The following is a 26,551-nucleotide window of genomic DNA, read 5'->3' on the forward strand; positions in this document are numbered from 1 at the left end:
TTTCACTAGTTTGCCTTAATTTTATTTAGGGCTCAAATGAACACTGACTGACCGTATTCCTAAATCATTTATTTTCACTTTCCCCAACTTAGATTTGGCTGCCAAGCCACACATCCAGTCACGACACGCCAGTCTATTTTCACTTGGTCTCGCCATCCTTTATTCACTCAGATGCTCCAACGTGTCAATCTGGTAAAATCCATTTCTCAGCCAATGACCACCCTACACAAGAACGGGAAGATAAAGGGACCCACACAACCCTTTCTCCTCCTTAATCATTAGCTCACTAGCTTTTGGCAAACCATGTCCTTTGCCAAGCAGCGCACTTCCGTATGAAATGGAGCAGGGCCCCTCCCGGACCTCCATGCCGTCACTGGCGCCCCTGGAGCAGACCCGACCTGCAGGCACCCGCACTCGGGGGTGCTTCCCGGCAACCCAAGGGCTTCTGGCCAGCTGGGAATACACCTGCGGATCTGGCAAGCTGAAGCAGCGGCTCTGCTGCTGTGCCTCTGCGTCATGTCACGAGTCAGCATGTCTGTGCGACAGCGTGTCCTCTGATTTTGCTTCCTTGGTCCCAAGCACAGAGTTAACAAATTCCATAGGGTCTGGTCAAGTGAGCGTGTCTGCAAACATGTGACGCATTTCATCTTCAGTGACGAGTCACGTGATGCTGTACCTCACTTCTTGACCACAATCTGACACGACTATAATGAAGATCGTAATTTTTAATTGAAATTTTAGTCAACATACAGTGCAATCTTGGTTTCTTCCACAAGGTGGTCACTTTCCTACTTTTGTAGGCTTGCAGTTTTGTCCTCTCAGACCTCTGACTGATTTCTTGGGTGTTCAGAAGGATTTGATAAGTATCTAGCTGTGTTCGAGGGGCAAAGACGAGCTCAGGGCCCCCTGACTGCTCTGCCATCTTAACACCTCGTGGTCATAATTTTGTTTTTTTAAAACAAAATTTTTAAAGATCCACACCCTTCTCTAACTTAGATGTGGTAGCGTGAAGCACCTGTGAGGCATCCGCTGTACTCCTGCTTCAGCTGGTAACGTCCACATGCAAACGAGACATTTGGGGGCGGAAGGACGAGAACAGTCACGACAGGCATCCATGCCTGAGACCTCACTGTGCTAATTAGTGGCAATTTACTTTTTTGAACAGGTTTAGTCTCGTGAATTTTGAGGACATTCTGCGTTTTTAAAAAAAATGTAAATATCTGTACAAATTAAATCTATTCCTAGAACAGAGAAAAGGACTGGACAAACTGAAGGAATCTGGCTAAATCTGTAGTTAATAGCATTATATATCAACATTTGTTACTGCTCGGATATGTGCCCTGTATCTACACTGCAGGAGGTGGGCGGGGGCTATGGAAAGTCTCTGTACCACCTTTCCATTTCTCCTGTAAATCTGAAGTTATTTCAAAATTAAAAACTTACAAAATCTGAATCTATTAAATACAACACACATAAGGGGACTATAATGGCCTTATGGCTTCAGGAAATGGGTAAGAGGAATCTGAAAGCCTGAAATCTTCAGAATTTTCTAAAACAGGGCAGCCCTGGTGGCCCAGTGGTTTAGCGCTGCCTTCAGCCCGGGGTGTGATCCTGGAGACCGGGGATCGAGTTCTGCATTGGGCTCCCTGCATGGAGCCTGCATCTCCCTCTGCCTATGTCTCTGCCTCTCTCTCTCTGTCATGAATAAATTAAAAAAAAAAAAAAAGAATTTTCTAAAACAAGTTGCCATGAAGAACTCAAAAAGTTAAGCATGCAGCTTATAAAAGTCAGAAAAGTTGAAATACTAATTTTGATTCAGCAATTAACTCTTGAAAAATTCATAATACAAATGACTTACTCTTCTATTATAAATTATTTTTGAAAAAATAATGTCCTGAAGCCCTAAAGGCATATAGTCCACTTTAACAATTTTTTAATTTAATGAACTGTTTTTAACTACGTTCTATTTTATTTTTTTGTTAAAAATTTATTTATTCATGAGACATACGCAGAGGGAGAAGCAGGCTCCCCGCAGGGAACCTGATGTGGGACTCGATCCGAGGACCCCAGGATCATGCCCTGAGCCAAAGGCAGATGCTTAACCCCTGAGCCACCCAGGCGTCCCTGTTCTGCTTTATTTTTAAAATAAACTTTTTAAAAGTAAGCTCCATGTCCAATGTAGGACTCGAACTCACAACTCCAAGACCAGAGTCCCATGCTCTTCGGACTGAGCCAGCCAGGCACCCCTCAAAATAAGTTTTTAAATGCTTCTAGAAAAAAATGATAATTCGTCATGCAATTCCATAACACGTTAGCTATTTTCAACATCAAAAGCAAATTTTAGGTAACCAGTAAGAAATGATAGAGAATATTAACAAAATGTGTTCTACTTGGAAGCACTTGATACATGACTAGACATTAAATCGGAGTTAAAGATGAAGGTAATAACCACACGTACCTTTACTTCAGCAGGACAGCTGGGAAGACGACGTGAGAGCCGAGGGAAAGGAGGACCATGCGTGCGCATGCGGAGACCTCACGCCACAGACAGAGGTGGTGGCTAAGCAGCGCTGGGCCTCCTACACTGGACCCCTCGGGGCAGCCAGAGACTCCTCCAGATTCACTCTCAGAAGAATCCCCCAGGCTCCCTCCAGAGGGAGCCACACAGACGGTGCTAGAATGGACCTCCAGGCGCCCTGAAAGGCCGTCAACATTCCACGGATGATGCACTGACCAGCATGCTGAGGGTGCCGCCTGTGGCACCCCGCTTGGTAGCAGGCCCAGAGGAGCCCCTGGAGGCCCCTCTGACCGAAGACAGCAGACTTGGACCGTCAGAGTTCACATAACGAGACCGTGTTTAATGAACACCAAAGTTGGTGCTACAGCAGAGGGCTGTGGGGGCTCAGAGCGGGGGCAAGGGTGGCAGTGGTGGGGGGTGGGGGTGGCGAGCATGGTACCGCCTCTCAGCACCTCTGTCCCTTACTAGGGACTCACACTGTCCCCCTTGGAGCCTCTGGACAGTCCCTGGGGACAGCAGAGCAGGATGACTGGCCCCATGTTACAGGTGGAGAAACAAAGTTCCAGGCAGATTCCAGGCCTGCCTGAAACCACAAGGACTACTGGTCCTTCCTCCTGTACCACGGTGGCCCGGCTCAGAGGAGACTGGAAGAGTGGGCAGGAGAGGGCCAATGCCCCACAGCAAGAGCAAGCAGGATGGAGACGGCAGAGGCACGGTGCCCGGGGCCACCAAGGGCCGCAGCCACGTGGGAATCAGGCTGGTGGGCGGGACCCCTGGCACCTGTGGCTCGAGCTGCCACAGGCTTACAGGGCTGCTTGGGTGGCTGTTGGCTTCCCCTCCTCCCCCCAGTGCCCAGGCCCTCAGGACCAGCTGAGGGAGGTCATGTGGTGGGAGGCTGCTCCCCAAGTCTTCACGGGGCACCTACAGTCTACAGGGCCTGTGTGGGGCCGGGCTGGGTAGGGCAAAGGGGGGAGGTGGCAGCACAAGAAAGCCATGCTGTACGCCAACGACAGGGCTGAGAGAGGGCTGTAGGGGGGTGTGCAGCGAAGGAGCTGCGTGGGAGGGGCCCGGGGAGGAGGCAGGTTGCACGTGCTGACAGACGAAGACAGGGGTTCCACACTGAGGAGTCTGGGTGGGATCCTGGGGCCACCGCAGAGGCTGCAGGGGAGCGGAGGAGGCCCCCAGCAGACAGGAGGAGAGCTAGGAAGCGTGGACTTCACCGGGCAAGTCCCTGGAAATGGAGCTGGCTGGGGTGGGGTCTGTGGCAGAGGGCCCCTCCCTGGGCCATTCTGGGCTGCCTCTTTGGGACTGAGCCCGCAGGGAGGCCCAGCAGAAGCCCCAGGCTCTGGAACACCAGGACACATGATGTCCCCTCAGGCCCTTCCTCATACTGGTGCTTGACCCTCCCTCGGGAGGGGCCCAGAGCTCAGCACAAATGCTGCCCTCCCCTCTTTCACCCTGTGGTTCTCATCGGAGAGGCGGCCACAGGTGCCGGCCAGCAGGGGGAGGCGTCAGGACCCTGTGGGGGTGGGCGGGGACAGGGCCAAGGAGCGGCACCCACACAGGAGCAGCCCCCCAGGTGCGGGTGTGGTGTCTTCGGGTGCGGTGTCTTTGGAGCCACCAGCCACAGGACTCAGGGCTGCTCAGGGCTCTGCTCCAGAGCTATGCTAAGACACACCAGCAGGGGGTGCCACGGACCCACACTTGGTGGAAGGTTCCTTCTGCTGTCAGGTCCCCACCCCACACCAAGGGACTGAGACTCAGGGGCTGCAAGATGCGGCCCCTCCTAGGCCTTGGGCGCAGGAGTCCTCCAGAGCCCAGAACAGGCGAGTCCCAGCTAGAGGCAGCAGCAAGTCTGAGCAGGTCTGAGCAGGGACACCCCCCCTCCCAGCTGAGGTCCCAGCAGCCCCTGCCCGGCCCCCCACCAGAGCACCCCCACGCTGCCCACCGCAGAGCGGGGGGGGGGGGATTTCATCTACTGCCTCTCCCCTGAAGAGGGGGTCTGGCCACTGCCTCACCCCCCACTGCACGGTGGCAGCCCAGTCACCACCTGCGCAGGCGCATCACTGGGTGTCAGGGTCCTGGAAGCCCCAGGCCTCCACAGCAGCGATGAGGAAGTTCTCAGAGCAGAGGGGCTGGTTGTTGAAAGTGTCGCAGTGGCCGGTGCGGCCCCGGTTCAGGTCCCCATCGATGTAGAGTGCCTGGCCACCGCCTCCACCTGGGGGAGGCTCAGGTCAGGCCGGCTGCCCTCTGTCCACTCTGCTCCTGCTCCTGAGCATCTGCCCTTGCAGGGAGCAAGCCTCACAGCTGGCCCTGCCCTGGTCCTGCCAGAGACTTCTCCAAAACCACAGGGCTGACCCTCGGTCTCCTCAAGCCCCCCTGGCCAGGGTCCCCACCGTACAGCCGCCTGTCCCCATGCCCACCCCCGTGCCTGCTCCAGCCTCCACACTCCCAGTTCTCTTGTCTGCCTGTCCCTCGGGGAGGCACCTGCTACACGGGAACCCCGGCGCCCCACAACCCTGCGCCCATCTCCCAGGCTAAGTGACCAAGGGCAGGCAGGGAGGTGCTCACCTATGATGAGGCAGTCGTTGCCTCCGGCCATGAACATGGACTCAGTCTTGGAGGGCAGATTGAAGTGACGTGTGGCCAGGAAGGGTGAGAGGCGATCTGCAGGGTCTGAGGACATGGGGCGGCAGGGAGGGGACGGGGCAGCGACAGCCTCCAAGGACACCGGCTTGGTCAGCTCCGGGTGTTTGATGACCACCCACTCATAGCGCTGGACCTCAGGCTGCAGCTGAGGGCAAAAGGGCAGCGTGAGTCCCAAGCACACAGTCCCCCGTGGGCCCTCCTGCCCACCCACTGCCCCCCGTCTTTGTCAGCGCCAGGCCCTGTGCCCGGGCCGGGGAGACGTGGCACAGGGCAGAGAAGGCTCGCTGCCTGCTCTTGCACGGTTTGGTCTGATGGTCACAAACAAGAAGCCAACGGGGGGGCTGTGGGGGCTGTGGTGTGACCACCCCAGCAGACTCACTTACCCTAAACACGAAGCACTCTCCGGTCCCAAAGAAGCCCACTTTGCCTCCAAACTTGTTTCTCTCACTCCAGTCTGTTGACAGGTAAGCCCCACACACCTGGGGAGAAAGGTCATGAGGCTGCACCCCGCCTACTTGTGGGAGCACCCCTCGCTTGTTGCTGGGGGGTGGTGATACAGTCACAGCTGGGGGGCCCTGTTGGCACCGCCGCACCACCACCCCCCCACAACCAGAGGGCCAGAGGTGGCCAGTGGTGTGAGGAGGTCAGAGTCTGGAAGGCAAGGGGTGGGCAGCGAGGGTGGGTGGGTGGCCGCCTCGACCAGCACCGGCTTATTTGGGATACTTTTGTTTCCCTCCTTGGCCCTCAAGCACGGGAAGGAGCCCACGTCCACACTCAGCCATCAACCCCAAGGATGCCCCTCACAGAGAAGCTTCCAAGAGATGACCCTGTTCTAGAATGTTCCCCAACGCCATCAGCCAGCAAAGCGCGAGATTCCCTCAGACTCAGTCCTCTGAGTGGCTGCAGGCTTTGCCCTAAGTGTCTGACCATGAGTCACCTGCTAGAATGCAGACACGGGATTCCCATGGGTGCAGGCTTGGGGGCCAAGGAACAGAGAGCCTCTACCGGGGAAGCATGTGCCCTTGAGTTGGGGGCACCTGGGTTCTAGCCCTCATGGACGCCTCAGGGCACTTCCCAGGTGACAGCCCCTGCGGACAGAGGACGCCCTGAAAACCACCTGTCAGGGTGGAGGCAGGGGGCAGACGACAGGGCAGCAGGCAGTGCTCCCTGAAGCCAGGCCCTGTGGTCTCAGGCGGATTCGGGGCTTAGAGCCCCAGGGGGACAGGGTGGGGGTCACAAGGGGAGGCTGGACTCACCCATGTGAGTGGACGAAGCCTGGGTGGAGGTTTCAGGGCAGCACCCACCCTCCCCGAAGTTCATCAGAGGCAAGGACCCCTCCTCACCTCCTTTTGCGTGGTCTTAATGAGCAAGAGGGTGGGTTCGTGTCCTTCACACTGGAAATAGAACCTGGGGGCAAAGATCACACATGCCAGCCTTACTACCTCCTCTGTGCCACCTCTGGCCACAGCATCTGGTGCCCACAGCATCCGAGATGCCCGGCCACCTGCGGTAGACGGGCCTGGGGACCAGGCATGACAAGAAGCCAAGGAGCTTCTCAGCCAAGATGAAGCCCAGAACAGGCAGCCTGGGGCCCAAGCCGTCAGCTACGCCAGGACCGCTGGCCCTGGTGTGAGGTGGGGGAAGGCGCAGGGCAGAGTCCTCAGCAGGCATAGCCATGTGCCAGGTGCTTCAGGGACACAAGACCAGAGGAACAGGTCCCTGCTCTAGGAAAGCCTGGAACGTGCCCAGGAGCCTGAGCCTCTGGGGGACACGCAACACTGGGAAGTGCGTGAGGAGCCCTGACATCGCACTGCGGTGGCACTGAGTGTCCAGGGCTTGCATGGTATCCCTGGTGGTCCTGCCTGGCCCATCCCTCAGCGGGCCTCCCACGGAGCACAGAGGTGGGGAGCAGGGGAGTGTATCTCTAGCTATGCCAACACACTCATGGGCCGCAGACAGTGCCCGCCATGAGGGCTGGGGCAGCTCTCCCAAAGTCACCTCTGTGGGGCCACCTGGGACACAAGCCAGAAACTTCTGAGGCTACCTGCCATCTAAGGCTAGACTGGAGCTACCTGGCAGAGTTGCCTCAGGAGGCGGTACGCCTTGAGGGGGCCCTTCCACAATACTGTGGCCCCACCTGCGGACCAGGCAAGTCGAGGCTGGGGAGTAACGCCCCAAGGCCTACCGCCACAGGTCACCCTGTCCTAGGACTCTGATAACTCCTAGGTGGGCATCTGCCTCCTGCATGGTCACAACACCAACGCGGGAGCCTGAAGCTGTGCTGGGTATCCAGGGCAAGGACCCCTCAGGTTTGGGTGGCCTGGGAATGAGAGAAGTCCAGGAGGAGGGGCTCCCAATTCCAGGGCCCCCAGGGGGGAGGCAGAACCTTGCCCAGGTGTATCTGAGGGCCAGTCGCCAGCCAGCAGAATATTCTGGGAGGCCCCACAGCCCACTCTGTCCTCCCATACCGCAGGCCCTTAGAGTCCAGGCCCTGGGGCCTCAGGAGGGCAGGGCCCAGCCCCCGTTGGGCTCCCGGGTGTTACCTGGTGAGGCTGTACCCGTGCTGCAGGGAGGAGAAGAGCAGGAGGGGCTGGCAGAGGGCGAAGCGTTCGGGGACCCACGACCAGATGTCCCTCATCTCCTTCACACTGACAATCTCCGAGTGGAAGTTCTCTGCGTGCACGGCTAGGTGCACAAACTGCCTGGGGAAAGCGGGGGTGGGGGGTCAGAGCACAGCCGGGACCCCAGCCCTGACCAAGCCTCCCTCCCCCACCAGGGATGCAGAGCCTCTTATATAAGCTAAGCCCGCAGGGGGATTCTCACCTATTTAAGAAACGGGATGGTGCTGACCCCTGGAGCCCCACTCCCATGGGTACAGAGGGGAGAGCACCCGGCCTGGGTCGCGACACAAGCACTTTTCTCTAATCAACGGGGACAGAGAGCGAGCCAGCTCTGCCAAGACAAGGCTTCAGAGCCAGCCGAGCACTGAGAGACAGCACATGTGAGGCAGCGGAGCAGAGAGACAGGGCCTGGACATCAGCCAGGCTTCAAGGTGGCACTACCCAAGCCAGAGCGAGCGGCCAGGCCCTGCGACAGCCAGGCTAGAGGAGGGACAGAAGCCAGGCATAGAGACGTGGTTTCCAGACCTACCTTTTAGAAAGTGAAACACTGAAAAACAGGAGGAAGCAACAGACACAGAGAAGACAGAGAAAAATAAAACAGACAAGGAGAGGTTAGTGGGAGGCACCGATGGCCGGGACGCAGCTGCCTGCGGCCCCGGAGAAAGGCCTCCGTGCCTACAGCCTGCTCAGGCCGAGACAGTGTTCGGACGCTCGCCGGGTGCTATGCTCGGGGCGGGCAGCGTACCCAGCAGCCACGGGGACAGCAGCGAGGGAGCCCCGGCAGAGGGAGGGAGTGACCCCCCCAGCGAGGGCTGGGAGTGACCCGCGGCAGTCAGCCTGGCCACTACAGACCCTCTGACCCCATGGTCGGCGTCTGGCTTCCGTCTTAGCCACGGCCTTGTCCCCGAGGGCACGACCCTGCGCCTTCTGCAGCCACAGCTGCCTGAGCCGGCCGGGGCCGGGGCCACAGGGCCCCTTCTCCCCTCCCGTGGTTTTCTGTCCAGGCAGGGCTGGCGGGCGGGCAGGCGAGGGTGGGCGACCAAGAGGCTGGCAGGACAAGTTCAGGCCCCAACACCCAGGATGTGCCCCACCCCAGCTCTACCCAACGTGGGCCCCTCAGAGCAGCCTGGGGCAGGCCACACCCAAGGCCCCGAGGGGCCTGCCTACCTCTTCTGCTTGACGGTGATGCCTTTCTGCTTCAGAGCCTTCTCGTTGGCCATCTGCAGGAGCTGGATCTCCTTGCGGGAGAAGAGGCGGATGGCAAATGCCTTCTCCAGCAGCTTCTCCGGAGACACGGTCTTGGCGATGTCCCTGACGAAGGCACGAATGTCCTGCTTCACGCTGTCCGACTCGAGCGGCTGCCCAGCTCTGACCTTGTGAAAGAACTTGAGGATGGCCAGCGCCACGCGGTACAGCACCTTGTACCCCTCCACCAGGAAGACATCGAAGACGCGAGCGAAGTAGCTGAGGGGCAGCTCCCCAAACAGCCAGCGCTGCCAGTCTGCGTACACCTGCAGGACATCCTCGGACACGGCCACCATCAGCTTGTGGGCCGCCTGGCAGTACTTGTTCACAAGGTCCCCAAACGTCATGCAGGATGACTCGAAGGCCAGGAAGCTCTGATCTACAAGCTTCCTGCTGGGATCATTGCAGGCCAGGATGCGGCAGGCGTTCTCAAAGCACTGGGCCTCGTCCGTGCTGTAGTGGAGCAGCAGAGCCACGACAGCGGGCAGCGCGGGGCAGAAGGACACGTCGGGGAACTGGTTGGCGATGCACAGCAGGATCTTCCGCACGGCACCCTCGCCCCGGGTGTTCAGGCAGTAGCTGGGCACCTGCGTGTTGTCCACGAACTCGGGCAAGGGCAGGCTGGTGCCGCTGTGCTTGCCCACAATCTTGCCCACGATGTCGCTGTACACGCTGGCATCTGGCGTGACGGTTCGGCAGGGGATGTCGCGGATCAGGCGCTGGTACACCTTGCCCCGCAGGGCATAGCTGTGGGCCCAGTAGCCCTGGCGAGCCAGCTGCTTCAGCTCCGCCAGTTCCATACAGCTCAGCTCCTTGGGGCCCTGGTCCTGCACGGCAGCGTCCATCTTGTCTCTGTCCACAAAGCAGTTGTACCCTGGGGGGTCCATGGTGCAGGCCCCGGCGCCCCAGGGGCGAGTCCTAGCCTGCCAGGAAGGGCACGGAGCCGCTCAATCCCCGGCCCCCTCTCTGAGGCTTCGCGGTTAACCTGTGTGCCATCCCATATCCTGTCGGATTAAAGATCATGCTTAATACGTGCAGGCGAAGGGTCATGTCTTAAAGAGCATGTTTTTGTTTCATCTTTCTATAAAGTATTAGAAGGGCTTCCATTTCAGATAAGTTGTTATTTTGAGAATTCACTATGAGCTCTGGAGTAGAACTTCTTTCCACAGGGCAGGTACTGGAGTAGGTCACACACACTGAGTACTCAGAGCTGGGGCTGAGTTCCCAGAAGGGCTAGGCCAGCCTTCCCCCGCCCCACCTGGGCCACCAACCATCGCTCCCCCACCCCCCCCGCCCCCGGGGCCACCAGCCTCCCCACCCCAGGCCACCAACCATCCCCCTGGGCTGCCAACCTCCCCCACCTGAGCTGCCAACCACCCCCCTGGACCACCAGTCACCCCCCACCCAGGCTGCCAACCACCCCCCTGGGCCACCAGCCACCCCCCACTGGGCCGCCAACCACCACCCTAGGCCACCAGTCTCCTCCCCTATCCGGGCCGCCAACCACCCCCCTGGGCTGCCAACCTCCACCACCCAGGCCACCAACCATCCCCCTGGGCCATCAGCCTCCCCCCACCTGGGCCGCCAGCCCCCCTCCCAGCCCCTCACACCCACGGGCCACCAGACCACGGTACCCCAGCAAGTCCAGAGACACTCAGTTTCTGCTCCCTGAGGCTTTGGGCCTTCACAGCTGTGCGTGCTGCACCCCACCGTGTTCCTGCTCTGCCCCACTATCCCCTGGATCAGAAGCCAGCGGCCAGCCCTTAACTCTCTAGAGATTTCAGCTAAGATTCAGGGAGAGAAGAATCACTGCCGGGGAGTAGACAAAAGGGCTGAGAAATAAATGGAAGGTGTCGGAGCTTCAACACTAACGTGTTTCTGGGTCCGAGTGAGACAGAGGTATTGGGGGATCTGGTGCCGTCCCTCCATCATGGGCAACCGCTGAGATCCAGGCAGACGTGACAAAACAGGTACGACGTGCAACCTGAGACTCTCCGGCTGATGGGTCACCGCATGTGGACGGTAAGACAGGCGTCTACCGTTCAGGATGCCACAACTTGACGTCTGTCTTTGCCAAAGGCTACCGCCTTGGCACAAAAATGCCACGTCTGCCCACGTACCTCGGACCAGCCTTTCCGCCCGAGATGGAACAAGTGTCCAGAGGTCTCAGGCTCTGCTTCAGAAGGTGTCACTGAACGACCAGACAGTTGTAATTTCTCCTGCATCTATAACATTCATCTGAAAACATAAAAAGGAAGTTGAACCTTAAGGATGCAGAGCAGAAATTGAAAGAATCAGTGAGAGGGTGGCTTGAGAAAGCGCCTTCATACGGTGTGGTTTCTTTCATTGTGGTAAAATATGCATAAGATTAGCCATTTTAGCCATTTTTCAGTGCATGGTTCTGAGACATTAAGTGTGTTCACACGGTTGTGCAGCCCTCACCACCATTAGTCCCCAAATCTTGTTCTTCTCCCCCAGTTGAAACTCCACCCCCATTCAACAAGGACGCCCCCTCCGCAGCCCCTGGCGCCCACCCTTTTACTCTCTATGAATGGGACACCTCTAAGGGCCTCACAGAAGTGGAATCATGCACACTCATCACTTTGTGTCTGGCTTATCTGAGCACGACGTCCTCAAGGTTCATCTAGGTTCATAGTGTGTATCAATTTTTTTTTAATTTAAGACTATTTTTTATTCTTTATTCTTTCTTTTTTTTTTTAAGATTTTATTTTTTAAGTAACATCTACCCCAACATTGGCCTGGAACTCACAACCCCAAGATCAAGAGTTGCACACTCTACTGACTGAGCCACCCAGGCGTCCCTACAGCAGTTTCAAGTTCACAGGAAAACGGAGAGGAAGGTACAGAGATTTCTCACACCCCTTGCCCTCACACATCCACAGACGCCTCTGTGGTCAGTACTGCTCACCAGAGGGGGACATCTGCCACAGCAGCTCAGCCTGCATTAACACATCATCATGACCTGAAATCTGTAGAGTAACTAAGGTTCGCTCTAGATGTACATTCCAGGAGTCTGGACAAACGTAGGATGACATCTCCTCACAACAGGACCATATAATTTCCACTGCCCTACAATACCTCTGCGCTCCACCTGTCCATTCTGCACCCGTCAGAATTTCATTCCTTTTTTTTTTTTTTAAGATTTTATTTATTTATTCATGAAGGATACAGAGAGAGGCAGAGACACAGGCAGAGGGAGAAGCAGGCTCCACGCATGGAGCCCAATGTGGGACTCGATCCGATCCCGGGACTCTGGGATCACGCCCTGAGCTGAAGGCAGATGCTCAACTGCTAAGCCACCCAGGCGTCAATTGATACCGCTCTTATAGGAGCTTCCTCATAGAGAAGATTAACTAAAATAAAGGCTTTGTGACAACATCCACATAACATGTCCCACCAGCAATGCCTCACCCACAGCAGGACCCGGCCTACTGCTGGGCTGGAGCCTTCCTTTTCAGAAGAAAGTAAGTCTTGGGCACCTGGGTGGCTCAGTCAGTTAAATGTCGGCCTTCAGCTCAGGTCATCATCCTGGGGTCCTGGGATTGAGCCCCGTGTCAGGGTCCCTGCTCAGTAGGGAGTCTGCTTCTCCTTCTGCCTCTCGCCCCACCATTCATGTGCTTGCACACTCTCTCATGCTCTCTCAAATAAATGAATAAAATCTTAAGAGAAAGTCTTTTTTTTTAAAGATTTTATTTATTTATTTATTCATGAGACACACAGAGAGAGAGAGAGAGAGAGAAGCAGAGACACAGGCAGAGGGAGAAGCAGGCTCCATGCAGGGAGCCCAATGTGGGACTCGATCCGGGGACTCCAGGATCATGCCCTGAGCTGAAGGCAGGCGCTAAACCGCTGAGCCACTCAGGTGTCCCTGAAGAAAAGAAGTCTTAATGGAGCCGGTGTATTTGCTCTATCCTGAGTGGGAAAGTAGCCACGGCCCCCTCTTCCCCAGGCCCTATGGCTGCTCCCAGAGCCATATCCAGAGCCATGCCCAGGCTGTGTCCACAGCCCCCATGTGCAAATTACCTATAGGTTTGTGGGGTTTTCGTTTTTTTTGTTTTGTTTTGTTTTTTGTTTTTTTTTTATAAATTTTACATGATCTCTACCCCCAATGTAGGACTCAAACTCACAACCTGGAGATCAAGAATCACATGCTCTCCGGACTGAGCCAGGCAGGTGTTGGACTTATAGGGTTTAAACCCTTCATTCCGGGCTCTGGGCCCACTAACCTCTGAAGAGGACCCCAGGCCCATCCTGTGTGCATGAACAGCAGCAAATTATCAGGGCAGTAAACATGTTTATAAGCAGAACAAGAGCTGGGCAGGACAGCACCAATCCTCACTCAACCGGCCTCACGTTCGGGTGGAATATTAAACTGGAAACTCCAAAAACGATTATCGCACTTTGCAAAGTTCCGTCAGAAGGGCCTCCAGGGAGAAGCAGACAGTTTCATTTGCTGCAACAAGTAGCTCAGGGACACGCCGGACTCCGAGGGAGTCGAAGGCAAGGGCATGTTCAGGAGACCCCAAAGGAGCTCCCTGGACCCGCACAGGTGTCCTCTAGTCCCCACCCCAAGAGGGAGCGCAGCATTTCCGAGGCCAGGCACTCAAGGCTTGCAGTGACCGCCTCAGGCGTCTATAAAACCAGATCCAGGGCGGTTTTCTTACCTGTCATTGTCATTTTTAAATAGGAACTCATAATCACAAAATGGTCAAATAACACAAAATCATGGAACAGAAGTGTCGAGTCCCGTTTCAGTCCCTCACCCCAATCCCACTCTGCCTTCCACATAAAGATGATCGCTGCTCACATGTTAGTGCATATCCCACAAGGCCTCTTCCCTAGATCTACACACACACTCATTCACCATGAAGTGGGACTGTTAAGCTCCCTACTGGGAAGGACAAGTCAGGGGGCAGGAAACACAGCAAACATATAAGATAATCAAGGTTGAAGCTCCTGCCCTGGAGCTAAGTTTTGGAGCTGACGGCCTGTCTCCCCAGATATCCCCCCTGCAGCTCGCAGCTGCCACACCACACTGCCCACCTGCCCCCCACGCAGCAAATGGGCCTCTCCCGCTTCACGTCCACACCTGGGGGTCGGGGTGAAGGGAGGCAGCAGCGAATGCAGGAGATGACCTAGGGTTCAGCCAGTCAGGCCTGGCTTACCAGCCAGCTTTGTCACTTGCTTGCCTGAATCTCACACAAGCCTGCCTCTTCCCCCAAAGGGCAGGTGCCTGCGTATAAAACGGAGCTGAGGGATCCCTGGGTGGCGCAGCGGTTTAGCGCCTGCCTTTGGCCCAGGGCGCGATCCTGGAGACCCGGGATCGAATCCCACATCGGCCTCCCAGTGCATGGAGCCTGCTTCTCCCTCTGCCTGTGTCTCTGCCTCTCTCTCTCTCTCTCTCTCTCTCTGTGTGACTATCATAAAAAAAAAAAAAACAAAAACAAAACCGGAGCTGATAAATACAACCCACCGCGTGGGTGGTGGCCCTCATGCAACACCTGCGGGGTGAGCTCACACTCCAGGCTCACTGGCTGGGGGCTCAAGTGGCACCCAGCAGGCAAGCACCCCCACCACCACCACCGCTCTCTCTCACTTCTCCTTATCCACGCTCTGGCAACTTGCCAGCGGGGCTCCGCCAACAAGTGCCCCGGAAAACCATTTTCCTTGGGCCTCCTGATGGGGAGGGAGGGAGGGAGGAAATGATTTTTTTTTATCACAAATGTTGCACTCACCTAAAGGCCACCCTCCTCCCCAACCTGTCTCAGGTTCACTGCAGAGGAACAGGATGGGGCCAAGGCTGGTTTTTGGAGGGGACACCTCTCCACCACCCTGGGGGCTCCCAGAATTTGGAATGTAGGGAGATACTTGGTATGTTCTGTCCTCAGCTCTGGGCCTCGCCTACAATTCTGGGAAAATTGAAAAAAATTCTACTCAATCTCCTTTCAGACTCACCAGAGGTACACTGATGATTTCAGAGAGCCGGGGCCACAGCACACCTGGTGGGTGACAACTACTTCACTAGGCTAATCAGAGTGGACCTCTTTCAATTTGAGCTCCAGTGACAAGAAGGAAGCGGCCAAGAGAGCTGAGGAAAGGTCACTATGGACAGTGAGAAGAACAGGCGCAAAGGCCCTAAGGCAGGAACAGGCTGGTGTGCTTACAGGAAGAGACGGGCATCCAGAATGGCCAGAGCACAGCAAGCCAGGGAACAAGCAGCAGAGACACCAGGGGCCAGCTCATGCACCGGGAGGGGTGTTGATTTTCTTCTAGGTACAGCCGGAAGCAGGGAAGGGATGTGATCCAACGAATGTGCTTAAAAGCCAATTGTTAGGAGGATTAATGAAGACTGTTTATAGAAAGCGCCCAGGCTCGCCTGGCACGCAGGCTGCTCAGATGTCCCCAGGGCTTCTCGTTCTGCACAGGGTCCCCTGGCCTGGTACGGGCTCAGAGACATCTGGGGAGTGACAGAGACCTGCTGGGTCATCTCACTTGACCAGTCCTGCAGAGGGGCCCCCAGCACGGCCCCCTCTGGTGGGAGAGGTTCTCCCACAGGCCCACCAGAGTCCCTTGCTCTCTCTTTAGGAGCAGTCCCTCCAAATGGCTTCCTCAGCAGACCTGCTTCCCCTGCTCCTGTAAGCCCCTCCAGTGACCCTCTCAAGCACTGTGCCTGTCCCGAGGGTTCAGGCCACCTACAGTTATTCTTGAGCAAAAATAAAACAGAACTCTCTAGGAGCCCCTAGGTGGTGCGGTCAGCTGGGCACCTGACTCTTAGTTTCGGCTCAGGCCATGACCTCAAGGGAGTCTGCTAGAGTTTCTCTCCCCTCGCTCTGCCCCCTCCTGGAGCATACTTCCTAAAATAAATAAATCTTAAAAAACAAACACACAACTCTAAGTGGAAATGAGTGACCCCTATTTCACCCAGTGTTATCTTGCTATACTGGCAACAACTCAGTCCGGCTCCTCTTCCCGTCACGCTGACCACTGTGCCCTCTGGCCACTGCCCTGGGTATGCCCAAGGCAAGTTTACATCAGGCCTGGGTGATGGGGAGGATGCTCCCCACAGGCCCCAGCCTTGCTTGCTGTGTTCTAGCCATTCTTCCTCTGTCTCTAGGGAGGAAGCTCCCACGAGGAGCCACTTTCACTGGGTGCACCCCATGAGAGTTCCTCTCAACCTCAACTCTGCCCTCCAGACCTCCAAGAAGGTCCTGGCCCATGGTGCAGGAGCCCAGGCGCCCCAAACCTGCCGGTTCTCCTCCATCAGGTGTACAGGGCCCCTGCCTACGGGAGCAGGGTGAGAGGAGAGGGCCCAAAGACCGCCTGCTGGGATAGCAGGGCAGGAGATGCCCAGGAGCAAGCAGCTGGCACCACCTGCTCAAGCGGGACCCCTCCTCCCCCATCCTCAGGGACGGCTGAGCACAAAGCCCACAGCTGCTGGCTGCCCTAGCTCCTTGTAATTCTAAGGACAAGTCAACGACACAGAGATGGCTCCACTTTATAGGTTAGAGCACCAAGTACAGAGGGCACCCACGAGTCCCCAGCACACACAGAACCTGCTCAGGTCTGTCAGCCTGTGAGGCACACACGGCGACCCCTGCTGCACCCACAACCCTTTTCTCACGTCAGGAGCACAGGCCACCTGGACGGTCAGCCCCACCCAAGCTCTCTCCTCAGCCTGGGCAGGGCTGGCTTCCTAGAGCCGCACTGCTGTCCCAAAACACGGCCCAGGGTCCTCTGAGTCATGACACCTCTGCATTTCTCACCTCTTACGTGGGGAACGTGATTTTCTCAAACTCTTGGATGTGAATCTCACTTTCCTGTGACAAAACGCAGACACACGAATGAAGTCTGGGTGATTCCATCTCAACCACCCACCAACACTGGGGTCTGTGCGTCCCTTCCAGGCCGTGCCTCCCGGGGGCCCGGCATACCACCACGGCTCCCCTTGCCCCAGACTTTTATTCATTTGACAAACTTCTGTTGAGATACCTCTTGTGTGCCACGAGAGGCCAGGAAGGGCAACGGGAGACTAGCAAGGCAAAGCGTGGACATCACTTGAGCACAGCAAAGGTACCCTAGGTGTACAAAGACGGGGAGCCAGCCAGGTGCAGGAGTGCCAATGGGCACAGCAAGCTGGGGAGCCTGCGGCAGCTGGTGCCAAAGGGCTGGAGCTGGGACAGGAGGGGGCTGTGGCCTTGTGTGCCAGCTGCACTAGGAGAAGAGACACCCCCACACAAGAGAGAGCACAAGGAGAGTGAATCTAAGCAGAAGCTGGCACGATCAGACCCACATTTTAGAAAAATCGCCCTGGCGGCCGAGAAAGGAGGGCAAGGTCCAGGGAGGAGGCATGAGGAGGGGTGGGATGTGGCCACCCAGTGAGGATGAAGAGGACCCAACAGTGGGGGCAGACACGCAAGCAGGGAACAGAGAATCTGGCTCAAGGCAGGGGCGGGGTTGGCAGAGCAGAGGGTTTACTCCACGTGGGCGTATGAGGTGCCTCTTAAACCAAGGATGCCTCTCAGGCAAACGTCAGAGCAGCTTAGGTTGGAGGCAGGTCCTGCCCAGATGCCAACAGTGCTGGCTCCTGGACTTCTCTGCCACCTGTCAGCCTCCTGGAGGGCACGTGCACGTGCACACACACACGCCCTGCACGCCACCAAAGGGCCAACTGTGGTTCCACGGGGCAAGAGGCAGCTCCGTGCAGAGGGAGGGGAGGCCCGCACGGGGATCCTGACCCAGTCCTACTGGCTGCGTCCTCACCCCTGGCCGCAGAACAGCTCACGGCCCAGGGCTGGGTCTGCTGCGCCTTAGTCACCGAGCACAGGACGGGGCGGCTGTGCCGCGGGGGTCAGCAGCTCTGTCTCAGCATTTCCTCTGCGTTCTGAGCAATCCTCCATCTGTTCAGGGAGCAGGACCAGCACACAAGGGACCGAGAGGAAGGTGGTGCCGGCCCCAGCCCTGTACGTGTGCACATGTTGCGCATGCACGCAGCAGGACAGCAGGACAGGTGACATGCCTGGTTCTGGGCCTGCAGAGCTCCAGGGGACAGAGAAGTGTCCCCCTGCCAGGCACTGTCCCCGTGTGGAAGGCATGGCTTTTCACTCTCCAGGTGGCCCCTCAGCCTCGGAGACCACCAGTGTCCCTCAGGGTGGAGCCTATGGAAAGGCAGGGGGACAGCAGAACGAGGCGTCCCTTGACAAAATCTACTTGGCATCAGAGACGGGCATGCGGAGGTGACGCCACCCCACTCCAGCCCACCTTTGGGCGTGCGGGTGAGAAAGGCACGCTTGCTGCCTGGCGGAGGCGCTCGGAGTGCCAGGCGGGAAAGACAACATGCGCGGGAAGGGAGAGCTCAGCTCACGGGCGCTCGGGTACAGGCAGGCCCAGTGGAGCGGCCTGAAGGACGGGCTCCCGTCCACGGCAGGCGCGGCTTCCGGGGAGGAGGCGGAAGGAGGTGGGGGGCCAGGAGATGCCCCTGAGGCCATCTGGCTTCGACAGTCAGAAGGGGCAGGGATGGGCCTGGGCGCATTCCAAGGCAGGTGGTGACCACCCACTCCCATGACTCCGGAACCTTCTTCTCAAGTCTGAGTCAAATTGGACTTCCTCATGAGGCCCAGTCTTCCACGCGTCTGTGGGGAGGCCGGGAGAATGCCCCCTCCCAGCCCCAGGAATCTGCTGGAGGCCACGGGGACAGAGCTGGAGGTCACCGTGTGGAACCCGCGTGGGGATATCCACCTCCCCACCTGCGCCCTCAGCTGTAGGATGACACGTGGTTCTGCTGGGGCTGGGGGAGACGGTGCCGCAGACTGGGGTGACCAGTCACTGACCCCCAATGCCCTTATGTGCTGTCCTTTCACCCACCTCTCCCCCTCCCCCTCTTCTGCTCTGGAATCTGTGACACAGAGCACCCACCTCCTCATCCTCTCCAAATGTGCCCTTCGTCCTTCTGGTCAGACAGCAGGGGGCTCCCCTGGGCCCTAACCCCCCATATCAGCTCTCCCCAGGCTTTGCACCCCTTCTATCTAAGCTCTCACTGGACCCCATCCCCCTTTCCCCATACAATGCCCCTCCTCTATCTGGGCTCTCCCGGACCCCGTCCCCCCTCTATCACTAGTGCTCTCCCTGGACTCTGCCGTCCTCTATCTGTGCTCTCCCTAGACCCTGCCCACCCCCAATCTGGGGTTTCCCCAGATCCCGTCCCCTGTCCCCTTCTATCTGGGCTCTCCCAGACACTGTCCCCCCTCTGTCTGTGCTCTCCCTGGACCCTGCCCAACCCCCCATCTGGGCTCTCCCCAGATCCCGTCCCCTGTCCCCCTCTTTCTGTGCTCTCCCTGGACTCCGCTCCCCTCTATCTGTGCTCTCCCTGGACCCTGCCCACCCCCCATCTGGGCTCTCCCTGGACCCCATCCCCCCTCTATCTGTGCTCTCCCTGGACTCTGCCCCCCTCTATCTGTGCTCTCCCTGGACTCTGCCCCCCTCTATCTGTGCTCCTCCTGGACCCTGCCCACTCCCCCATCTGGACTCTCCCCAGATCCCGTCCCCTGTCCCCCTCTATCTGGGCTCTCCCTGGATCCCATCCCCCCTCTATCTGTGCTCTCCCTGGACCCTGCCAGTCCAGGGTCCTTGTTTCCTATCCCCTCATCCCTGCAGGGCAATTTGAGGCAGGGTGGGCAGCCTTGGCTTGATGCTCCCCAACTCTAGAAGCCTTTACATCTCTATCACTTCATTCACCTCCCAGTCAGCTCTGAAACTGCCATAGATGGTGTGTCACGAACAACCCACTGGCTCGTGATCCCATCCAAGAGCTCCTCACGGTCCTCTCCCCTCCTCCCACAGTCGTGACTCCATCTCCCCTTACCCAGCGGCCCCTACTCCCTCTCCCACTCAGCCTAGACCCGCCTGCCAAGCCCCTCCCACCCTCTTGCCTCTGCCAGCAGGCACAGCCCCGGGGAAGCAGCCTGCACAACTTCTCCAGGCCTGCACACAACTGCCGAGCTGCCCTCAGAGCTGCCTGGCCCGCATCCTCTCTCCCTGTGCACACCCCCACCAGGACAGCCTCACACCCACCTGTGCGCTTGCCCTGTCTACCTGGCCCTGCATCCGCATCTCCCCCGGGGCCTGGATCTCCGTTCCCCCGCCCCCCACAGCGTTCCCTCTCTGCTCTGAGAACCCATAGGCCGCTCCAGCTCTGTTGCTCTTTTTTCTTTCCTTCCCAGCGGGGTGCACCCACCTCCCCCCTTGCAGGGACACCCTTGGGCCCTTATCTCCCTGAAACATGCAGGGGTAACCCCGCTGCTCTCAGCTCCCCTCTCCCTAGGGCTCCCTCCTGCCTCTGTCCTCCACCCTCCCCTGTGCCTGTCTCCTCACCCCTTGGCTGCCACGCCATTCCTGCCCTCATCACTCCACGTGTCTCTTAAATGTGGCTTTTGCAGGGGTCCCCGTTCTTCTCAGCCTAAAATCTTCTTGTGAACTCAGGTCCTGTAACCTCCAACTGCTCTCCTGAGCGTCTCCCCCGCTATGTTCACTCCATAGGACCCACACGGCTCTGGGCTGCACCTGACAGCCTGCCCTTCAGGATCTGGCTCTTGGTGCCACCCTCTCCGGATGTCCACTGTTGAGGAGGCCAAGGCAGGAGACACCAATCTGCTTCATTCCTCGGCCCACACGCCCCCTCCTTTGCCTGCCTTCCTGACCCCCCAGGCAGGGTTGCAGGTGCCCTCACTGGGACCCCTCCTTGTGCAAAAACGGTTTTAACTCTTGAGACACTGTTGTGAGGCCCTGCATCTGAGTCCAGCCCTTCTCCTGCCCAAGGAGTTCAGAGCTCAGGTGCTCCCATCACACCCAGTGTACTTGGGAAGGAGGAAACAAGAGAAAGAAACACGAAGACTCAGAAAAATCTCAAACCACTTTAGCCTAAGAGGAAAATTTAATTCTAAATAATAACAACAGGAGCGTTTGCCAACTTGTTCTAAGCATGTGACCTTCCCAGCAGGCATCTTCGCATAACGGGAGGGCAGGCTGTGCCCTACCTCAACCCTGAAGCAGAATAGTGATTTTTCAAAGATTAATGGCAACTGGCACTCCACGGCAACTAGCAGGCAGCCGGTTACTGGGGAACTGGACAGTGGCCCTTAGCTGGTGGCGCCCAATGAAGGGCACATGCCAGGGACAAGGGGTGTAACCATTAATGAGGCCTTACTCACAGCACAGCTAGCTGGCCTGTCTGCCTGTCTCCAGGCAGAAGTTCAAATGCGGTCTCACCAATGGCACCTGAGCCCAGGGCATGAGACCTGGAACTGGTCCCAGTTAGCCACTCAAAACAGTTCCCTATGTCCCTCTGTTGGGTCAAACCCCTGTCCCCCAGCCTGGTCTGGTCTGCCCACAAGCAGGGGCTAAGGCTGCACTGGGGCTCTGCTAATGAAGAATCTTTATCTTCTGGGCAAAAAAGGGTCCTCCCAACAGCAGGTCTGGGAAAATGCCCCCCGGGGCACGTGATAAATCAGCTAGCTGCACGGCAGGAACGGGAGAAGGGAACTCGCCTGTTAGCACCATTAGAATTCTGACCAGTCTGAATTCCAAGCAAGGTGCCTGTGACGGGTGTGCCGCAGAAGGCTGGGCACAGAGGAGGTTCTCAACAAGTATTTTTAGACCTGACAACAAAGCTGGGGCAAGAGGGAGTCTTGCAGGTATAATCATTTTAATAGGCATTCGAAACACTTCCTTGGCACCGGCATACCAAGTGCTGGAAAATAGACACAAGCTGTCAACGTGCTTTGGCTGCCTGTGGGCACACGAATGGACTGACCACGCCAACCCAGGTGCAGGTGCGAAGACAGGAAATCACAGGGTGTCAGGGGCCCCAGCTGGGTCCCAGGGTATGAGGAAGCCTTGGCCCAGGAGGCAGAAGTGACAGCATGGGCACGGAACAGGGCCTTAGTAGGCACAGCCGCTCAGGGGCCGGCAAGCCCTGCAGTCTTTAAGAGGGCAGGCCAGTGATCATCATTCATGGTGCAGAAGACAAAACAGTTCCATGGTCCAGCCGGCACAGCCCCCAAGAAGCCAAAGGGCCTAACACTGAGGCAGGGCATTCACTCCCATGTGCTTGGTGGTGAGGAGGGACAGCCCCAAAGGACAGCGAAAGATGCTCGAGGCAGGAGTAATTAATGCATATACCTGGATCTTTCTAAGGCCAGTAGTTCTACCAAGGTGGGGAGGCTAGAACAATCCTTGCTGGAAAAGGAATTACTGAAGATCATTAGAGAACCCTAATGATTCAGGGTTCTCTAATGATACAAGGAAATGCTGAGGGGACAGCATGTGGAGGGAAGCTTTGGTGGGAGCAGATAAGGAGCTACATTTAGAATACTACACAGCAAGGCCTTTATTGGTAACAGAATCGCCCATAGGTAAGCAACCCTCACTGTGTGCATACCCAATTAAAACTGTGTAACAATTAGGCAGACACAGTTTCAGATGATGGGAAATAAGCCAAGCCATGTAGACTGTGTTCTCAACCACCTGTAAAAGGAGAGAGCAAGTTTGGGTAGGCTGGAGGGAGAAACCATGACTGCTCACACGTGACCCTTGCCAGCAGGTCCTTGTGCAATACGTGGGGCAGGCAGATAAGGTCATGCAACCCAGGCAAGGGGACACAATCACCACAAGACAGAACAAGATCTTGTTTCAGGTGCCCTAAGTGAGGAGCATGTTCCATCAGAGACAAAGATAACTTCTAACAGCCCACGGTGCACTTATCCAAAGGCCAGACCAGCCCTGTGGGGCCTGGTGCCTGAGGGCAGATAGGAGCTCTTTTTGCAACACGGGCCCTTCCTCATCCTCTCCCTGCTCTGCCCCCGGGCGTGAGAAGACAACAGGAGAGAGCACCACACATTAGGCTCTGCATCAAGAGTCCTCCCAAGGTCCTGCTTGCTGCAGATGCTGATGTACCACACAGAAACTGGGGTCCTAGAGGTAGAGCAAGGGGAGCTTGAGAATTCCAAGACTTTGAATCAATCTCTGGGTCTGAAAAACACTTTTTTTTCAGAGATCTAACTGTAAGAATGCTCTGAGAGGACCAACCCTCGGCCTAGAGAGAAACAGGGTCCTTTGAGATGAGCGACAATCTGGAAGTTTCCTAAAAGGCACATAGACCTATGAGACAGGAGGGACCCTGGAATCACCTGATTTTGCACCTTTAGTATCTTACATTTTTCTGTTTAACCAACAGGGGCCCTATGACAGAGATAAAAAGCCCACCATCCTGCCCCCCAACCCCAAAGGCAAGGGCTTATTAATCAGACATCCACTACCTCACCCACCCTCTGTTGTATGGACATAAAACATCAGGGGCCTCCAGGCTTCTCTTGCTGGCTCCGTACACTCCTCTGGGGAGGCCCACCTGTCCCTATGGCTTCAGCACCACAGGAAGGAGTCCCCTAAATGCTCTCGAGCCAGGATGTTCTCTCTGGCTCTAGACCAACATACATCCGCCTACCATCAGGAAACCTCACCGACCCTCAGCTCAGCATCTCCAAACAGAAAGTCATCACCTGCCCCCAAGGCAGCTTCTTTCCGGCACCCTGTGTGTGTGACGTGGCACTGCCAACTGCTGTCACCCAATCTTGGAGTGTTTCCTATGCCTTTCTCCCTGCCCCTTCCCCTCCTGGCAGCCACTTGTCTCAGGGTCCTGCTGCAACCTGCACACCCCCCCACCCCCAGCACCTTTTTCTGTGCTGGGCCTACATCTCATAGTCTAGGTAGACTTCAGTGGCCCTTGACAGTTCCAACTTGGCTCAGGCCTTCACCCCTCAATGTGCCTACCGCTGCCCAGTCACCCATGGTCTGGGTGATCTGGTCAGTACCCACAAAGCTGAGATCTGTCGGGGGCTTCCCAGGGCTCTCAGGGTAAAATTCAAACCTGGGCCTGGAACTCAAGCCCCCTTCCCCACCTGCCACCAGCCTCGCTCTTGCTGACTGCCAGAGTTTCCCAAGGCGCTTCCTGCAACGGCATCGTGCAGGGTAGCCGTGCCTTCCTTCCTTTGCACGCACAGGCAAGGTCCCTCTGCCCGGAAGGCTCTTTCTCTCACGTGGTCTTGCCACATCTATTCCTCCTTCAAAATTTAGCTCAAGCCCTTCTCAGGAGTCCCTACCGAAGGCCCACGGAAGGTTCTTGCTTGCTTCCTACAGCAAACTGTCCACCTCTCAAGGCAGGCGGTGCCACAGCGCACTGTGAGCTAAGGGCAGAGGCTCCTGCAGCTCTGCAGCCACATGACACCTGTGCTGGGCCTCCGTGTGCGAAATCAAGCAGGATTTCGATAAACTTGTGTTGAAAGCATAATGAAAGTCACTGAATAAAGAATTTAAGTGGATTCTTAATAAAATGCCTGAGGTTGTTTTTTTTCCCTTTGATATTACTTTGATATTATCTCCACTTGGAAAGTGACACTTGAAACAGCCACTGAAATTGCTGCCTTGCGTTGAAAAGGGCTTCTTTCTTCCATGAACAGAGTTGTCATAACAGGAAAGGTATGCTTCAACAGGTAAAACATTGAACAGGGTAAACGTTAAGTGCTTTTTTATAACCTGCCTCATTGTTCTTATGTACTTAAATCTGAAACCAACTAAAAGCGGACACTTAAATACATCTTCTGAGGTTGGCTCAGTCTGTAACTAGAATTAGAAGCAACACCGTGTGCCCAAGGTCACTGAGCCTGCTGGACAGTCCTGGCAGGTGCGGTGAGGCCCACCTGCAGGTGAACTTGCAGACTCGGGAGGTGAATTTTATTACTGTTATGAAAAGCCTGCGCAGACGACGCCTACGTTCCCTGAAGGTCACCCTTCACCCACATGAAAACCACTGCACTAGCTTGAGCACTTTGGTTCATTCCAGCGGTCATTAAGACAGCACCCCTTGGCTACTCCAGGCCAGGCAGAGGGGAGCAAAGATGGACAGGACGTGCCTCTCTCCCTGCTCCCAGGTAGACAAGCTTCTAAACAGATCACATGCTACCCGATAAGTACTTCACATAAAGGCTTTATCTGACGGCTGAGAAGATTAGTTGAGGACCAACCTTCAGAACAAAAGCAATTGCATGTGGAGGTTACACGACTGGCCAGGGATAACTGCAAAACCTTCGTGAGATTTCTTGATCGCTTTTTATCTGGGTTTGTTTCTTGCTGCCTGTATCCCTTTCAATGACCAAAACCTGCATCCTTGTCTCCAGGACAATTAAGCAAACAATTACAGGTGTCTGCTATGTGCCAGGGATAGACAGTGAAGATGGACCACTCGCCTTCAAATGGAGGAAACAGCTACATCTGTGCAATAATGGGTTTGGAGTTTTTTTTGTTTGTTTTTCAATCGCTGGGAAGTCCCCCGCTGGCTCCTAGCAAACACACACGATGAACACCACCTTCGAGTGCCCCTATTGGCCCTGAAAGGCAGACAGACACCTGACCAGGGATAGGAACCTGGGGAACACTGGAACACCAGCATCTCGGGCATGCTGGTCACTTGGCCCACCGCTATCCTCACAGCCTCCCTGTGCCCCCCTACAGCCCAGGGGTCTCTCAGGCAACCTCTGCCCTTTAATGCCAGCTCCATGGGTGGTGATCCAGGAGACCCACAGTGCCTGCTCCTGTGCTGAGTGAGGTCATCAATGAAAACCTGGGGCCGGGCACCCAGCACCCCCCACCAAGGAAAACCAGGACCCGGCGCAGCCCGTCCCCGACCTCCAGCTGTGCTTGCTCAAGGCTTGGAAAGCACGGAGCGGGCCCGGGGCCCTGCGGAAATGCTTCCTGCTGCCGGCGGGGCCTGGAGGACGGCTGCCCCGGCTCAGCACACGGGCTCAGCACACGCCGGGCGCTCCGAGGCTGGTCACAGGCACCGGGGCGGCGGGGGGCGGCCGTGTCACCCCGGGAGGGACGCGGTGGCGGGTCGTCAAGCGCAGGACGTTATCAGAGAAGCGGCTGCAATTTCGAGCCCAGAAGAGGATTTCCTACCCCGCAGAGCCGGAAAGTGCCCCGAGAGCAGTGACACGGGAGCAGCTCCTTCCGTCGCTTGGCCCGGGGCCAGCCGCCGCTCGGGGTGCCGGCCCTGTCCTGGGTGGGCTCCCGCCGCGGGCTCGCCCCGCCCGGCGCTCGGTCCCGGTCCCGGGGGGGGGGGGCGGGGGGCCGGGAGGGCGGACGGGCTCCGGACCCCCGCCCCGACCCCTGCGCCCCCGCGTCCCCCTCCCTCCGCGCGCGCCCGCCGCGGGGACAGCCGGCGATCCGGCCCCGCTCCCGGCCGTCACGCCCCCGCCCGCCGCGCCCGCCGCGCCCGCCGCGCACCCACCTCCGCCCGCCGCGCCGCTCCTCCTCAGCTCGCCGTGCGACCGAGCGCGGGCCCGTCTGCGCACGCGCACACTTGGCCCCGCCCCCGCCGAGCACGCGCCGCCGGCCGCCCACCCCGGCGCCCACGGGTCCCGGCCGCGGCGGGCTCTGAGCATGCGCGCTGGCG

At 57.3% G+C, this 26,551-nt stretch overlaps 1 protein-coding gene across 5 annotated transcripts; it reads right to left on the reverse strand.

Annotated features, from left to right (window-relative positions):
• TBC1D24 (TBC1 domain family member 24) lies at nucleotides 1-26,469 on the reverse strand. Of its 5 annotated transcripts, none has more exons than XM_038540697.1 (10): nucleotides 26,387-26,469; nucleotides 11,154-11,271; nucleotides 8,956-10,037; nucleotides 8,318-8,335; nucleotides 7,711-7,869; nucleotides 6,511-6,574; nucleotides 5,551-5,646; nucleotides 5,090-5,312; nucleotides 2,459-4,736; nucleotides 1-704 (listed from the first exon to the last, which is right to left on the reverse strand). In XM_038540697.1, exons 3-9 carry the CDS (start codon nucleotides 9,918-9,920, stop codon nucleotides 4,582-4,584), a joined length of 1,680 nt encoding a protein of 559 aa, XP_038396625.1. In that variant the 5' UTR covers nucleotides 9,921-10,037; nucleotides 11,154-11,271; nucleotides 26,387-26,469; the 3' UTR covers nucleotides 1-704; nucleotides 2,459-4,581. The 5 variants fall into 5 exon arrangements, with proteins under 5 accessions (XP_038396625.1, XP_038396624.1, XP_038396626.1 ...); XM_038540696.1 differs by having other exon boundaries at nucleotides 1-1,695; XM_038540698.1 differs by lacking the exon at nucleotides 26,387-26,469 and adding an exon at nucleotides 26,056-26,168 and having other exon boundaries at nucleotides 1-1,695.
• Between the last annotated feature and the right edge of the window lie 82 nt (nucleotides 26,470-26,551).

The sequence above is a fragment of the Canis lupus genome, chromosome 6 (genome assembly GCF_011100685.1).
Source record: "Canis lupus familiaris isolate Mischka breed German Shepherd chromosome 6, alternate assembly UU_Cfam_GSD_1.0, whole genome shotgun sequence".
Lineage (NCBI taxonomy): Eukaryota > Metazoa > Chordata > Mammalia > Carnivora > Canidae > Canis > Canis lupus.

Excerpts from the sequence above, each read along its gene's own strand:
- TBC1D24 (XM_038540697.1), bottom strand. The coding sequence starts at position 9,920 with ATGGACCCCCCAGGGTACAACTGCTTTGTGGACAGAGACAAGATGGAC. Across the intron at positions 5,647-6,510 it reads TTAAGACCACGCAAAAGGAG|GTGTGTGGGGCTTACCTGTC; the intron begins GTGAGGAGGGGT and ends CTTTCTCCCCAG. Across the intron at positions 5,313-5,550 it reads GAGAGTGCTTCGTGTTTAGG|CTGCAGCCTGAGGTCCAGCG; the intron begins GTAAGTGAGTCT and ends TTTTGCCCTCAG.